Here is a 17914-nt window from a genome sequence, read left to right on the forward strand (position 1 = left end):
AGAACAGTCCCAACCGGGGACTATTCAAGACTTTCTCCTAATGAGAAAGCCTTGAACGGGTATCTAGGCATATGATGATGCAAACATTTCATATATTTAATGTTGTATTTAGTTTGTCATTATATAATACACGAATCTAATAGCTAGCATGAAAAACCGTTTATTAAAATAATAATAGAGAGAAACAAATATTTATAGCTTAGAAAAGTTTATAATTCATACCAACACAATAGATGTATTCTTTCTAACTTCCCAGTTGAGCTAAATTAATGTGTAGTCTTCAAACTACACTTGAACTTCAATTCACATATGAACCTATAAAAAGAAAAAACAAACTAAAAGTTATTAGTAAGTATGTATGAGAAATGGATAATAAATACAAATAGGGGCATATGATTAAAGAGAACGAGAAATTCTCTAAAGTTAGCAATCAAATGTGAAACTATGCCCCCCTAAATGGTTCATTCTAACCAATAAGAATATTTATTGACATAAATATGTAAATTGGGATTTTTTTTAGAATTCTTGGTAGTTTAGTTGAAACTTGAAAGTAATCATTTCATCACTAAGTTCACAAGGTTCTCTTCCAAAAAGTTTCTCAATAAACTTTTACAAAAACCCTCCGACTTATATAAACCTCTATTTCATTTTTCTCCGAACCAGATATTTCCATTAGAAGTTTGAGTTGAGAACATTGAAATCTTAACCCCGTTCTTAAATAGTGCATCGTACTTGAAAGAATGTAATGTGTTGCTTTATCATTCAAAGTCCCAGAATATATACATAGTACATCTCGTATTCTAAGGCTACAAAGTAGGAACTAAATTGGCTAGTTAGATAAGACTTGGAGCTCGGATGGCTACAACTCACAAGAGACAGGAAAACTAGACAAAAATATAACAATTAAACAAAAACATATCTCCTTTCCCCTATCCTTACCCCTCTCCCTATAGAAATTCTCTCCCATCTCTTACACCTCCTTCCTGCACTGCATCCCTCTTTTACAGCCCGTTTCCCAGCCTCTGCACTACATCTCACTCTGCACCCTTTTCCCAGCCCCTAAACCGATCCCTACCTCTCTCCCCCTACCCCATCCCTTACACCCCTGGATGCACTTGCCCCCACTTCCCTGCACCACACTGCCTGCACTCACTGCACTCAGCCCTTGAACCCCTGCCTACACGTGTACTCGTCTATGCATGCCCCCTCCATGTACTATTAATCTAGTACATGCCCCCTGCATGCACTTACTGCACTCATCCCTTGAACCCCTGCCTGCACGTGTACTCCTCTATGCATGCCCCCTCTCTGCACCCTTTTCCCAGCCCCTAAACATATCCCTACCTCTCTGCCCCTACCCCATCCCTTACACCCCTGTATGCACTTGCCCCCACTTCCCTGCACCCCCCTGCCTGCACTTATTGCACTCATCCCTTGAACCCCTGCCTGCACGTGTACTCCTCTATGCATGCCCCCTCCATGTACTAAGGTGTCAAGATTGCATGATAAAGTCCAGGATAACAGCTATTAATCTAGTGATTATGTTTTCAGTGACAAGACAAATAGCATATGCTCATCAGATCATTAAATCAACCCACATCTTTACAGCTACTAATTAGTACCATTGTACCCCATCATTGCACAAACAGAATCAATTCGCAACTCCCACAGAAAAATTAACCCGAATACTCAACTTCGTAAATAATATCTTACATCAGTCAAAAAATCAAAATTAATCTTCTCAAAATTAGTACCATTGTACCCCATCATTGCACAAACAGAATCAAAATTAATCAACCAAACAAGGATGCATGCCCATTCTATGTTGCCTGAGAAACCACAAAACATCACACAATCTTCTCAATTACCTGAAATGGCGCCTTAGACCCACAATGAGAGCGAGCAAGAAGGTTGTTTTACGTGGAGGGGGCGGCGGCAATGCACGTGTATATTCACATACCCTAGATTACAACGGCCATATAATTACTAAATTGTAAAAAAAAATGCACCAAAAACTCAAAGGAATTCATATAAGTAAAACCTACCTTAGCTTGAAGTCGTTTCAATGGAGGTAGTTATATGGGTGGAGTTGCTTCAATGGAGGGGGGGCAATGCGACGAACTAGCTGCTTCAATGGAGGTGAGAATGTCGCAGCACGAATTGAACTGCTTTAATGAAGAACGAATTGAAATGCTTCAATGGAGAAGGAATAAGAGAAGAGAAGAGAAGAGGATGAACAAGAAAGGCGCCTTAGCAAATAATATGAATTGAAGAACGAATTGAACTGCATGTGTACAGGACCCTAAAAAACCCGGGTTTTTTTTTTAAATGGCACCGGTTAACCGGTGCCAACTCTAACCTTTTTCCTTTTTTTTTTAAAAAAAAAAAAAACAGTTGGCACCGGTTTGAACCGGTGCTAATCAGCGTATTTGGCACCGGTTCGCTTTAAACCGGTGCCAACTCTAACCTTCTTAATTTTTTTTTTTTTTAAAAAAAACAGTTGGCACCGGTTTGAACCGGTGCTAAATAGTGTAGTTGGCACCGGTTTAATTCAGAACCGGTGCCAACTATGAATTTTTAAGTCCCGCCCATTAATTTTGGCACCGATTTTCAAGAACCGGTGCTATAGGGGGGTGCCTATTAAGTTTTTTCTACTAGTGATTTTTCATCGGCGAAACAATCAAAGCTTTTCTTCTCAAATTTTGATCTTACAAAAATTTAAGGCATAACAAATACTTGCTTCTAGTATATTAGACATGGGAATTAAGATTCATGGAAGCCCTATGTCCACCACCACCCTCCTTGCCGTGGTCGCGGCTCATGAGAAAGAACTCGATTTCGAATTTGTTACCGTTGATATGAAATCTTAACGTAAGTTTTTGTTAAACCTAATCTCTTTCGCATGATCTTTTATTAATGAATTGAATTATTTTTTAGAAAATTAATAAAATTTATTGTTTTGATACTGATTGTTACATCTATTACTCTTAAATATAATAAAATGTTTTTTTTTTGGTTGGTGCTAATTTAATAATGATTTATGATTATACTATTGATCATGCTTTAGTCCATAATTCCCATGTTTTGATTTGTTATTATAATTAACTAAATTTTTATTCTCTCTATATTTTTAAGTGCTTTATTTAGATTAGGAAAAATTAGAAAATAACACCCCAAAATTGTCACGATTTTGATTATAACACCAAAAAAAAAAAAACTTTTATTGTAACACCACAAAAAAAAAAACCAAAAAATTGGTTTCACCACCACTTAACTTTTCCATCTAAAAAACCGTTAGTGGGTCCTACATTGTACACGTGTCAATTATGTATTGGATTAAAAAAACAAAAAAAAAATTTTAAAAAAAGGAAAAACCTTAAAATTACCCAGCCACCATCGGCAACGCTACCGCCGTTCTCCAACCCATCCCCCACTGCCGTCACCCAATCCCAACTGACCACCCTCGACCCACAAAACCGGCCAGCCAGCCGACCACCCTCGACCGTCGAAATCAGCCCAACCGTACCCACGAAATAACCAGCCCCGCTTCAGTTTCAGGTGAAGGTGAGAGGAGTAGGGTGGTTTGTGGTTTTGGGTATGGGTATGGGTGTGCCGGTGTGTGTCGGGGTTTCAGCGACGACTTTGGGTAGGGTAGAGGAGTTCGGCGACGGTGGCTGAGCTGGTTAGGATTGGGGTTTGGGTGGTTCGGCGATGGATTCGGGTCGGGGAGACGACGATGGGGGCTGGCTGGTTTGGGTTGGGGTCTGGGTGGTTCGGCGATGGTTTCAGGTCGGGGAGACAGCGATGGGGGTTGGGTTGGGGTGACGGCCGTGGTAGTGTAGGGTTGACGGTCGTGGGAAACGGCGCCGGTGGTGGGGGTGGTGGCTGGGATAAGATTATAGGGTATTTTTTTTAATTTTTCTTTTTTTTAATCCAATAGTTGATTGACACGTGTAATGTGTGGGGCCCACTTAACGGTTTTTTTGGATGACAAAGTTAAGTGGTGGTGAAACCAATTTTTTGGTTTTGTTTTTTGTGGTGTTATAATAAAAGGTTTTTTTTTTTTTTTTTTTATCAAAATCGTGACAATTTTGGGGTGTTATTTTCTAATTTTTTTTCTTTAGATTAATATGTTCATGCGGGTAGATTAAAGTCTATATCGAATATATTTTTTCAAGCCGGTCAGGTAAAGTTTTGACACCTCTGAAAATAGAGATAATTATTTCAACTATTATTAAATGCATTTTGTTATTATGGCCCTGTTCACTTTACCTTTAAAAAATAATATTCAGTAATTCGGTTCAATAAAAATAAGTTCAGTTCAGTAAAATTAATTTCAGTTCAGTAAAAATAATTTCAATTCAGTAAAAATCAGTAACTTTTAAGAAAAAATATAATAGCAATTCAGTAAATATAATTTCAGTTTAGCAAAAATAATTTCAATTCAGTAAAATTAATTTAAGTTCAGTAAAATAATTTAAGTTCAGCAAAAATATTTTCAGTTCAGCAAAAATAATTTCAGTTCAGCAAAATCAAGATGAAGTGAACGAGACCATATGTCTCTTTATTCTTTCTGGGTGAAGGACTAGGAAAAAAAAATGTTACTCATCAAACTTAAATGTGTTCTATTCACAACTTATATGAATTTTTCTAAATTTATCTTATCTAAAATTTCTTATTTGAGTTTATATAAACTTAATAACCATGATCAAAACTATATTTTTCCTTTTGAAATAAGTGGGAAAATAAATAGAACTAAACAAGGTTTAGAAAATCACATGCAATTGATGTTCATAAAGTAATTAATACGGATAGAGTTGTAAAAAATTGAGACGTTAGGACAACGACTTGACTAGCTGTCTTAAATTTGACTAGAACACCCAATTTGACCATTCTAACACTCTTTTAGACTATAGTTTTAGGAGGTTAAGTCGAGTTTAACTCTGTATATTAAGATGTAATTGAGATTAATGCGCAACAGAAGATAAATAGTACATACTACGTATAAAATTAATGGAGTAATGTACAAAGTATGTAACACTTAAAAGAACAAAAGGAGTAATATGGGTTTAGTTGCACCTTTAATCAAAGTTTTATCCTAAAGTACTCCTCTAAATGTTTTTTGTACGGTGTAGTATTTTTTATTCATACTTTGAATTATTGTACGTTCAAAATCTTTAAAGAGATTTGTAAAAGATAAAGGATGATGTAGTGGTTACGTCTCTTCCAAAGATTGATTAGTGGTTGTAATTGGTAAAGAGAAAACACCATTGTATAGAAAGTGATGGGAGGAGTGGTGTTTTGATTATAATATTATAATTTATAATATACACTGTTGAGTCCCTTAGGTTTTGATTGATAGTTTTGAATGATGACAAACAGCTAAGGGAAACAGGTCCTTGAAAGTGTTCGATACAGTTGGGGGAACCAGCTAACATAGAACACTGTTTCCCCAGACAAGTTATTACTTACATGAGTTTTCTTATTGAACTAACTTGTCTTTATACAGGGAACAGTTATATGATAAAAGTGTTATGTACTGGTAGGGAACCAGTATGTACTGTTTCCATGGCTGCTACGTGGTAAAGCAGTCACATACTCTTTATTGTGCATTAACCATGTTACATGTGCAGTAGTTGAGTTGATTCCAAGACTTGGAGCATAGAAGCCTTTCGAAGATATTTCGAAGAAAGATTGTTTGCTCATAATAGAAGTATTCAAGGAAGATTCAAGTCTTGAAGATTACATGAAGAAAAGACGATTTATGCTTTAATATGTTATCTAGGTTTTCATGTAATATGCTCCGTAGTATGCTTGCATGTTTGGGTTATATAAGTGCTTAAAAGTATATTGAAGTATGATATGAAATCTGGTACAAAGTTGGAACAGGTTTCATAACATGTTTCAATTCAGGGAACCAGGTCGGGGAACCAGGTTCACTGTATTCGAGCTGCCGTTTTGGAAAAAGATTTTACAAAAAGATTTTTTCGAAAAGATTATCTTGAAAATATTTTGTGCAGCTGGAAATAAGATGAAATATTCTTGGTTACCTAAAAACTAGGAGTATTTATCTTAATTGATTCTATCTTTGTGATTAAATCAAATAAGATAAAAACTTTCCTAAAATTACATTATATCTTATTCTCTAAGATTGTGTGATTTAAGGAAACTAGGTTTTAGGAATCTAAGCTTATATAAACTCATCTTATTTCACATATTTCGTGTGCCTCTCCAGAAATCAAAAGAGCAATTATTTGAGAGCATATACTTAAGCACTAATCCCATTCATCAAGTCATATACAAGAGCATTCTAGTACTTAAATATTTTCTCTTAATTAGCTTCGTAGAAGTGAGATCAAAGGGGAGTTCTTGATTCTTGTATTGAGTCTTTAACAAAGGGGTTAAAGGCTGGGTGAGTGTTTGTGAGTTCAAACACATTGGGCTTACGAGTGTAAGTCGAGAGCACACTCGGAGTAGAGTGTGGGGTTTGCTGGTTCCCGGAGTAGGGAACAGCAGAGTGTTCTTTGTCTTTGTTTTTCGGAGTAGATTAATAAAGAACTTAGGATAGGAGGACGTAGGCCTGAGTTGGCTGAACCTCATTAAATTTGTTGTGTTCTTTATTGCTTTGTTTTATTTCGTTAAATTTGTTGTCTTCTTTATTGCTTATTTATATTCCGCTGCGTACGGGAACCAGCACAACTGGTTCCTCACACATAATCCGAAAAGAAGCAAAATTAGCCAACGATTACTTAACACTCAATTCACCCCCCCCTCTTGAGTGCCCATTGAACCTTCAATTGGTATCAGAGCCTAAGCTTCTCGAAAGAGTAACATCTAGAGGAGTTAAGAATGAGTACTCAAGAATTAAGTGCAATCGGTTATGACAACAAGTCACCCAAGTTTAATGGAAATAATTATGCTTGGTGGAAGAACAGGATCCAGAATGTTATCATGGGTATTGATTATGAATGCTGGCTCGTAGTTAAAAATGGTCCTAATATCATTCTCAAGACAGATGTTGAGGGGAACCAGGTTCCCAAGAAGGATAGCGAATTGGTCATTGCTGATTACAAGTTGCTGGAAAAGAATGCTAAGGCAATGTCAATACTACAACAAGCAATAGGTGAGACCGAAACAAATCGTATCTCTGGCTGTAGTAGTGCTAAGGAGATATGGGACACCCTTGAACTTGCGTTTGAGGGAACCAGCGAGGTAAAACGGTCTAAAATTGATTTAATCATGTCTAAATATGAATTGTTTGCCATGAATAAAAATGAAAAAATCAATGACTGCTTTCGTAGGTTTATGACTATTGTAAATGATCTTAGATCTCTTGGTAAAAATTTATCTGACGAGGATCTTGTGAGAAAATTATTGCGTAGTTTAACAGATGCATGGACAGCCAAGGTAACAGCAGTATATGAAGCAAAGGATCTGTCTACCTTGTCTCTGGAACAGCTGATTGGTTCCCTTATGACTCATGAGATGCTGATTGACTCTAAGTCTGAGAAGGAACCAGCAAGAGGCATGGCGCTTAAGGGAACAGTAGAAGATGATGAAGATGAAATTAGCATGATTGCAAAAAGATTTGAGAGATCTCTTCGAGATCAAAGAAAGAATTTCAAAGGTAAGCATTTTAAAAACTATAAAAAATCTAACTCTAATTCTTCTTCTACAGGATGTTTCAAGTGTGGAGAAAAAGGACATCTTATTCGAGATTGTCCTAAGTGGAATGACAAACAGTCTAAATCCGGAGATAAACAAGCATACAAGAATGCCATGATAGCTTCCATGTGGGGAGACTCTGACTCAGGGTCAGATGAAGAAGAAGGATCACCCAACTCAGATGTTTGCCTAACTGCCTTTACAAACATCAAGGAAAACAGCACTGGTCCAGGAACCAGAGGGGGAACCAGTACATTCAACAAATGCTTTATGGCAAAGAAGGATGTACTACATGAACGCAAGGTAAGCTTAGAGCAAATTAGAGAAGATATGCATGAATATGATAGAGAAAATATGCTTGCTTGTATTGATTCCTTACTAGATGAATGCTATAAACTAAGTGAAACATACATAACTTGCAAAAGAGAATTAAAAGAAAAACGTGGTGAATGTAATATTGCTATTGCTAGTTGTGATCATCTAGAAGGAGTCTGTTATGAACTAAAAAATCAAGTAGCAGAACTAGAGGTTGAATTGGACAAGTGTAAAGTGGAACTAGAAAAGGAAAGATCGTTTGAACCAATTGATGGAGAAGAGGATCTGACCTCCTGGTTCCCTAGAGACTTATCAACCACTAGTGATACTCTTGATTTTTCAGTAGCTATAAGTAAAGCAAATTCGTGTACTAGAACTTCCTTGTTGAAGGCCTTTGAAACATTGGCTTACAACCTGGAAAACTCTCACAAGGAAATTGCTTCACTTAAAGCTGCACAGTTCACTGTTTCCCCTACAGGTACCAGTGTAGATGTCAGTAATACGATTGATAAGTATGAAAGTAATATTTGTGATTTGCATGCGGAAATCAATCAACTGAAAAAGGACAAGCAACCAGTGATTGTTGACATGTCTATTGACTCTATGGTTTCAAAACTTAATCTACAATTCGAAGCTTTAAAAAGTAACTTTGATTTTCTTAAAGAGAAAAACGAATTGTTAACTAAAACACTTGAAACCAGAGAAAAAGAACTTAATGATAGTCATAGACATGTGGACAAATTATTGAATGCTCAAGAATCCTTAAATTACCTGATTTCATCAAGAGGAAACAGAGGAAAAGTTGGTCTTGGTTATACTAGACAGAGAACCAGGACTAACTGGTCTCCCAGAGAAACCACCTGGATCAAAGAATATCAACGAGGCAAGTATGTCATGACTAAAGAAATGCATGTGTGTTTTCATTGTGGTAAAAATGGACATAAGATACATGAATGTCCAGCTAAGAAAATTAGTGCTAATAAGAACAGCAAGGGTGTAAAATATGTGTGGAGAAGAAAGGATCAACAAGATGTTAATGTTGTTGAAAAGGGACCCAAGTATGTTTGGGTTCCTAAAACTAATGTTTGATTTGCTCTTGCAGGCTAGAGTGAAGGGAGACACCTATTGGTATTTGGACAGTGGTTGCTCAAGACACATGTCCGGGGATAAAGATCAATTCCTTTCACTAGTGGCCTTTGATGGAGGAAGTGTCACCTTTGGGGATAACAACAAGGGAACCATCACTGGTTTAGGTAAGGTTGGTAAGACACTTTCTAACGCAATAGATGATGTTTATTATGTTGAAGGCTTGCAACATAATCTCTTGAGTATTTCTCAATTATGTGACAAAGGTAATATAGTTGAGTTTCAAGCCAACCTATGTCACATAGTTAACTCACAAACAGGAGAACTTGTATGTGAGGGAACCAGGAAGCATGATGTTTACATCACCTTCTTAGATAAAATCCCTCAAGACAAGTCCATCTGTTTGAGAGCTGTTTCTGACAATAATCAATGGATTTGGCATAAGAGGTTTGGACATGCTAGCCTAACACTTCTAAACAAACTTAAAACACGTGACTTAGTTGTAGGCCTTCCTAACATTAAGTATGAAGCTGATAAAGTTTGTTCTGAATGTGTAAGGGGGAAACAGGTCAAAATTTCTTTTAAGTCTAAAACTGTTTTGAGTACCAGCAGACCCTTCGAACTTGTACACATTGATTTGTGTGGTCCCATGAGAGTACAAAGTCGAAGAGGTCATAGATATGTCTGTGTTATGGTTGATGATTATTCCAGGTACACTTGGGTAATGATGTTACACACAAAGGATGAAACGTTTGAAGAATGGGTAACATTGGTGAAACAAGTGGAGAACCAGCTCACCCACAAGCTGGTCTCGGTAAGATCAGACCATGGTACTGAATTTGAAAATGCTAACTTTATTGATTATTGTAGGGAACATGGAGTTAATCACAACTTCTCAGCCCCTAGAACACCTCAACAAAATGGTGTTGTAGAAAGGAAGAATAGAACTCTTGAGGAGATGGCGAGGACGATGCTCATTGAGAGTGGTCTCCCAAAGAGTTTTTGGGGAGAAGCTGTTGACACTGCTTGCTATATATTGAATAGAGGTCTCATTAGACCAAAGTTAAATAAGACTCCCTATGAACTGCTTAAAGGTCGAAAGCCCAACATTACATATTTTCGCATTTTTGGATGTAAATGTTATGTGCATAATAATGGGAAGGACCAGCTTGATAAATTTGATCCTAGAAGTGATGAGGGAATCTTCCTTGGATACTCTTCTCACAGCAAAGCATATAGAGTCTTTAATAAAAGGACTCTTCGTGTTGAGGAGAGTGTCCATGTCATTTTTGATGAATTTAACATGTCTTCTGAGATTGCGCAGGTACAACCTGATGAAGTGATTGGATTGATGGATTTCACGGGGAACCAGTATACTGGTCCCACGGATGAAGTGCAAGCAGATCTAGGCCTACCAAATACTCCACCAGATGATAATGATGAAGTGCCTAGAGAAGAAAATGAAGATAATGAGGACTCTGAAGGGGAACCAAGTCCTGATGGTTCCTCAAATAATAGACAGGTAATGAGTTCAGGGGGAACAGAAGAAGGTACCACCCCTGAACCTGAGGTAAGTAATGATAGAGGAAACAGCATGAATGTGAATCCTCCTGGCTCCTCAGAAGAAGGAGAGATCCATGAACATGCTGGTTCCCAACTTAATGAGAAAGCACAAAACAGTCTTAATTTTAAAAGTTATAGATATCAATCTTCTCATCCCACTGATCAAATAATTAGTGATATAAATAAGGGGATTCAAACGAGAACAAATGTTTTTCAAAACTTTTGTGCTTTCTATTCTTTCTTGTCTAATGTAGAGCCTACTGACTATAAAATGGCATTGACTGATCCTGATTGGGTACTAGCTATGCAAGATGAGTTAAATCAGTTTCAGAGGAACCAGGTTTGGCACCTGGTTCCCCGTCCCAAGGAAAGATCAGTCATTGGCACTAGATGGGTCTTTAGAAACAAGTTAGATGACCTTGGTACTATAGTCAGAAACAAAGCAAGGCTAGTGGTGCAAGGGTACAATCAACAAGAAGGAATTGACTATGATGAGACGTTTGCACCAGTAGCTAGGCTAGAGGCTATTAGGATTTTAATTGCTTATGCTGCTCACATGAATTTTAAGCTGTTTCAGATGGATGTAAAGACTGCCTTCCTCAATGGATATTTAAAGGAAGAAGTATATGTGGAGCAGCCACCTGGTTTTGAAGATGCACCTTTCCCCCAACATGTGTACAAGTTGGACAAAGCATTATATGGGTTGAAACAAGCTCCGAGGGCTTGGTATGAAAGATTGTCCAATTTCTTGATGGCAAATGATTACAAGAGGGGAACAATAGACAAGACCTTGTTCATAAGAACCAGGGGGAAACACTTGATTGTAGTACAAATTTATGTTGATGATATTTTATTTGGTGCTACTAATCAGGTTTTATGTGATGAATTTGCTAATCTTATGCAGAGTGAATTTGAAATGAGCATGATGGGAGAACTAGGATTCTTCCTAGGGCTGCAGATTAAGCAAATGGATGATGGAATAATGATCCATCAACAAAAGTACTTAAAAGAGTTGCTGAAAAAATTCGGCATGGAGAACAGCAAAGCTTATGATACACCTGTTCCCCCATCTACAAAATTAGATGCTGATCTTAAGGGAAAAGATGTTGAAGCTTCTCTTTATAGAGGAATGATAGGTTCTCTACTTTACCTAACAGCTAGTAGACCTGACATTGTGTTTTCTGTTGGTTTGTGTGCTAGGTTTCAAAGCAATCCAAAGGAATCTCACTTGAAGGCTGTTAGAAGGATACTTAGGTATCTTGTAGGAACAGCAAATCTGGGATTGTGGTACCCCAAAGGCAGTACCATTGATCTTATTGGATACACAGATGCAGATTATGCTGGTTTCTTAGTTGATAGAAAGAGCACATCAGGTATGGCACACTTTCTTGGCTCTTGTCTAATTTCATGGGGTTCTAAAAAGCAAAATTCAGTGGCCCTATCCACGGCAGAGTCTGAATATATAGCTGCAGCTTCATGCTGTTCCCAGCTACTGTGGATAAGGAACCAGCTGAAAGATTTTGGTGTTATTTATAAAAGTGTTCCTATTTTTTGTGATAACACTAGTGCAATCAATATTTCAAAGAATCCTGTGCAACACTCCAAGACAAAACACATTGAAATAAGACACCATTTTTTAAGAGACAATGTGGAAAAAGGATTGGTGGAGATGTTGTTTTGTAAAAGTGAAGATCAAATTGCTGATATCTTCACAAAGCCTTTGTGTAGAGAGTCTTTTTGTAGGTTAAGAGTCCTTTTAGGTCTAGTTAGATTTTAGGTATTGGCTTCAATTACTTCCTTCAATGATTGGTTAGAATGGTATTCTCTTGTATAGTGTGTGTACATACTTATGTTGATATCTTTCAAGTGTTGTGTAGATGGTTCAAAATCTCAAAAGGATTGAGAATCATTGTTGTAAGAAACAGGTGAAATCAGGCTGAATTGCCAGAAACAGCGTGACATGGTTCTATACAGGTACCAGCAAAGGGAAACAGCAGACCAGCTCTGATATGTCATCCGATAATATCTTTTATTTTCGGAAGATTACTATAAGATATTTCCTTTTGGAAGGAATTTATCTTATTTCAGTTATTTAATCCCATATAAAAGGCAAACATATCATATGCCTTATTTATAGTTGGTTGAGATAATTATGGTAAAAGATAATTACCAAATTTTTGATTTCAATTTAAAAATATCCTTTACAGTTGCTTTTTATTGGCTCAACTAACTCTTTTCTTTCCTTCTTCTCTCTTTGTGCTTCATTGTTAAAAATATACACTAACCCTTTGTGCAGATCATCAATCATCATCACTCGAAATTCTCTTTCTCTCTCTCGTATGCTTTAAATTCATCATTGTTCATTTGGTTACTGTTCACTCAAGGAACCAGCTCAGTCTCAGGGGGAACATCAGATGGAAGCATAAGTGTCCTTAAGCCCGAAGTTGGAGGAAATTCAGAAAATTCAGAGTGAAGAGGATGAAATAGAGATTGTTGGTTATTATGAGGAAACACCCATTGCTAAGACCATGGTACGAAGTAGAGTAACTCAATTAAAGAAGTTCACTGAGAAGGTGCAGGAGGAACAGTCCATTGATGCTGTTCCAGGAACCAAGAGAAAAAGGGTACCAGCAAGAACCTCTTTGCTTGATTGATGTGATGCTAGTTTTGCACTCATTATGCAACAAGGAGAACAGTTTTGCACTCGTTATGCAACAAGGAGAACATTCTGAATCAGTACATATCTCTCATGTTTTATAAAAAAAAAAAAAAAAAAAAAAAAAAAAAAAAAAAAATAGAGGAACCAGCAGGTCAGGAAGTGGTTTTGAAACAGATTGGGGAATCACAAGAATATGCTTAGCAATATAATGATTTTGGTTTAAGCAGAGCATGGTGACAAGGATGAAGAGGAATCAGATGATAATACAGAAGATGTTGCAAAGTTCGAGGAGGAGGAAGGGAACGAGAATGATGATGAGGAGTGATGCTGTTTCTGTTCTTGTTTCCTCACCCTCATGTTTATTCTAAAATAACTGATTTTGTTGGTCTGTCTACTTCTCTCCATTCCATGAACTTTCTTTTTGGATGGATTTGGGCTTCTTTGGTTGAACTTTGTTGGCTTGTATGAACTACTAACTCTGCTATGGTATGAACTGTTTGACTAATCTCTTTTTGCAGCATAATGCTTGAATGGTGGTTGATGCCATTGTATGGATAAGCACATTAACTTGTGCACATTGCTTTTACTTGTGGATACTTTTTAATGATGCCAAAAGGGGGAAGTCGTCTGAAGTTGAAGCCTAAGGTTTAGCTAGTTTAGATTGAGTCAGTTTGAGTCTTTTTATTTCGTATTTTCTATTTTATGTTTAGGGAACCAGTTGGCCTAACTGACTTGTTCCAAAGAGTCTTGAGTCCTTGAAGTTTTTGACGGTTTTCCTTTTGAGCATGTTCACAGGTTCAGGAACTTCAAAAGTTTGTCATCATCAAAAAGGGGGAATTTGTTGAGTCCCTTAGGTTTTGATTGATAGTTTTGAATGATGACAAACAGCTAAGGGAAACAGGTCCTTGAAAGTGTTCGATACAGTTGGGGGAACCAGCTAACATAGAACACTGTTTCCCCAGACAAGTTATTACTTACATGAGTTTTCTTATTGAACTAACTTGTCTTTATACAGGGAACAGTTATATGATAAAAGTGTTATGTACTGGTAGGGAACCAGTATGTACTGTTTCCATGGCTGCTACGTGGTAAAGCAGTCACATACTCTTTATTGTGCATTAACCATGTTACATGTGCAGTAGTTGAGTTGATTCCAAGACTTGGAGCATAGAAGCCTTTCGAAGATATTTCGAAGAAAGATTGTTTGCTCATAATAGAAGTATTCAAGGAAGATTCAAGTCTTGAAGATTACATGAAGAAAAGACGATTTATGCTTTAATATGTTATCTAGGTTTTCATGTAATATGCTCCGTAGTATGCTTGCATGTTTGGGTTATATAAGTGCTTAAAAGTATATTGAAGTATGATATGAAATCTGGTACAAAGTTGGAACAGGTTTCATAACATGTTTCAATTCAGGGAACCAGGTCGGGAAACCAGGTTCACTGTATTCGAGCTGCCGTTTTGGAAAAAGATTTTACAAAAAGATTTTTTCGAAAAGATTATCTTGAAAATATTTTGTGCAGCTGGAAATAAGATGAAATATTCTTGGTTACCTAAAAACTAGGAGTATTTATCTTAATTGATTCTATCTTTGTGATTAAATCAAATAAGATAAAAACTTTCCTAAAATTACATTATATCTTATTCTCTAAGATTGTGTGATTTAAGGAAACTAGGTTTTAGGAATCTAAGCTTATATAAACTCATCTTATTTCACATATTTCGTGTGCCTCTCCAGAAATCAAAAGAGCAATTATTTGAGAGCATATACTTAAGCACTAATCCCATTCATCAAGTCATATACAAGAGCATTCTAGTACTTAAATATTTTCTCTTAATTAGCTTCGTAGAAGTGAGATCAAAGGGGAGTTCTTGATTCTTGTATTGAGTCTTTAACAAAGGGGTTAAAGGCTGGGTGAGTGTTTGTGAGTTCAAACACATTGGGCTTACGAGTGTAAGTCGAGAGCACACTCGGAGTAGAGTGTGGGGTTTGCTGGTTCCCGGAGTAGGGAACAGCAGAGTGTTCTTTGTCTTTGTTTTTCGGAGTAGATTAATAAAGAACTTAGGATAGGAGGACGTAGGCCTGAGTTGGCTGAACCTCATTAAATTTGTTGTGTTCTTTATTGCTTTGTTTTATTTCGTTAAATTTGTTGTCTTCTTTATTGCTTATTTATATTCCGCTGCGTACGGGAACCAGCACAACTGGTTCCTCACACATAATCCGAAAAGAAGCAAAATTAGCCAACGATTACTTAACACTCAATTCACCCCCCCCCCTCTTGAGTGCCCATTGAACCTTCATACACCATTATAATTGATGAATAATCAATTATTTATTATACCCCACCTTCATTCCTTTAAAAATGATAACCTAATAAACGCCTAATAAACTTAGTTTGTAATTACAAATAGAATCATGTTTGACAAGCATTCTCCAATTTCAATTTTTTTTTTGAAACAAATCAATTCATTAATAAAAAGCCATCCGGCATCTACATTCTCCAATTTCATCTAGACTACAATAAATTATGAAAATTTTATAATGACCGTTTGAAATATAACTACCATAATATTTTAATGATTGTGAATTATTTGAAGCAAAAGCAATAATCATCCTAAGCTTGAGGGGAATTGTTTGATTGCAATAATTTGAAATAGCTGTGACTGGTTTCCATTAGTCTTCATAGTTTAGATTTGGCTCTCTAGAAGACACTTGATTTATTCGTGGTATAATTGCAGCCATTTGATCAAGTACCAGCTTTCGAAGATGGAGATGTCAAGCTATTTGGTAAGACACTATACCTAAACAAACACGAATTGCGACGATTTGATTAGTTGTTCTCATGTTTTGATACGTTCATTTTTAAAACAGAGTCAAGGGCCATTACAAAATACATAGCATACAACCATGAAGGCAAGGGAACTCCCCTTGTGTACAAAGAAGGAAAGGAAATGGCCGACCTAGCTATTTGGATGGAAGTCGAGGCTCACCAATTTGATCAAGTAGCCTATAAACTCGCTTGGGAGCTTGTTTTCAAGAGCACGTTCGGCCTACAAACTGACAACGCTGTAGTTGAAGAGAACGAAGCTAAGTCGGTTAAGATCCTTGATGTCTACGAGGCTCATTTGTCTAAGTTCAAGTATTTGGCCGGTGATTCCTTCACTTTGGCTGATCTTCATCACTTGCCTACCATGCATTACGTGCTTGGTACAAAAGAGAAGAAGTTGTTCGATGAACGCCCTCATGTGAGTGCTTGGAGCAAGGATATCTTAGCTAGGCCCTCTTGGGGAAAGTCCTTGGCCTTGCAGAAACAAACTTAAGGCATGCTATAATATAATCGGCTATGTATAGTCCTGCTATGTTAGAGTGTAATGCACCCGAACTTATGTTGGTGTTCTGCTTTCTATGTGGTTGTAATGTTAATGACTCTGGCTTGATGTGCTGTTCTTATGTAATAATAATACCTGAGTTTTTTTTAGCTATAAAGTGAAAGATGAGGGAATATTTTCCTTAGCTTTCTCATTGTTTTTCACAAAATATATATACAAAGGCTATGCATTATCCTAGGCTACAAACTAGGAGAACAAACTACACAATTTACATATAATAAAGGCTATAAACTAGGAAGATAATTATGAGAAATTATCTCCTTTGACTAATATATACAATATATTTAACACACCCCCACAGTCGAAGCAGGAAGTCGACGGACGCTAAGATTGTCCCGAAAATCCTCAAACAACACTCGCGGAAGACCTTTAGTGAAGATTTCCGCTATCTGATATCGTGAAGGCACATGTAGAACTCGAACTTCCCCATGTGCAACCTTCTCTCGGACAAAATGAATATCCATTTCAATGTGTTTTGTACGTTGATGTTGAACTGGATTTCCTGATAAGTAAATAGCACTAACATTGTCACAATAAACAAGAGTAGCCTTTTTAACTGGACAATGTAATTCCAAGAGAAGATTCTGAATCCAGCACGATTCGAAGACAACATTCGCCACCCCACGATATTTGGCCTCTGCACTAGATTTTGACAATGTGGGTTGGCGTTTGGATGACCAAGATATCAGATTATCACCCAAAAAAACACAATAACCAGACGTCGAACGTCTCGTATCAGGGCACCCACCCCAATTTGCATCAGTATATGCAACCAGAGAAGAAATAGAAAATGGATATAAATGTAGACCATAATCAAGAGTACCTTGTACATACCGAATAATCTGTTTGAGAGTAAACATATGATCAACCCTCAGGTCTTGCATATGAAGACAAATCTGCTGAACGACATAAGAAATATTTGGCCTGGTGAATGTAAGATATTGTAGAGCCCTTGCAAGGCTCCTGTACAGAGATGGGTCATCAAAATTAGCACTAGTAGTAGTGCCTACCTTTGACTTCGTGTCAACCGGAGTTTGAGACGGTTTACACGATGACATCCCTGCACGGTCAATTATTTCCTCGGCATATTTACATTGTGAGAGAAACAAACCACCCTTATGTCGAGTCACAGCAATATCCAAAAAATAATTCAGAGGACCAAGGTCCTTCATAGCAAACTCGGAGCTAGGAAGAGCCATGATAGAACATTGGAGAGCATCAGAAGAAGCAGTC

General features: G+C 37.1%; 1 protein-coding gene across 1 annotated transcript; it reads left to right on the forward strand.

Moving 5' to 3' along the window:
* Positions 1–2079: 2079 nt before the first annotated feature.
* LOC110739337 (glutathione S-transferase-like) lies at positions 2080–16778 on the forward strand. The gene is made up of 3 exons (XM_021919803.1): positions 2080–2139; positions 16031–16079; positions 16164–16778. Exons 1-3 carry the CDS (start codon positions 2080–2082, stop codon positions 16610–16612), a joined length of 558 nt encoding a protein of 185 aa, XP_021775495.1. The 3' UTR covers positions 16613–16778.
* Positions 16779–17914: the final 1136 nt, after the last annotated feature.

Source organism: Chenopodium quinoa, unplaced genomic scaffold, assembly GCF_001683475.1.
Source record: "Chenopodium quinoa cultivar QQ74 unplaced genomic scaffold, ASM168347v1, whole genome shotgun sequence".
Lineage (NCBI taxonomy): Eukaryota > Viridiplantae > Streptophyta > Magnoliopsida > Caryophyllales > Amaranthaceae > Chenopodium > Chenopodium quinoa.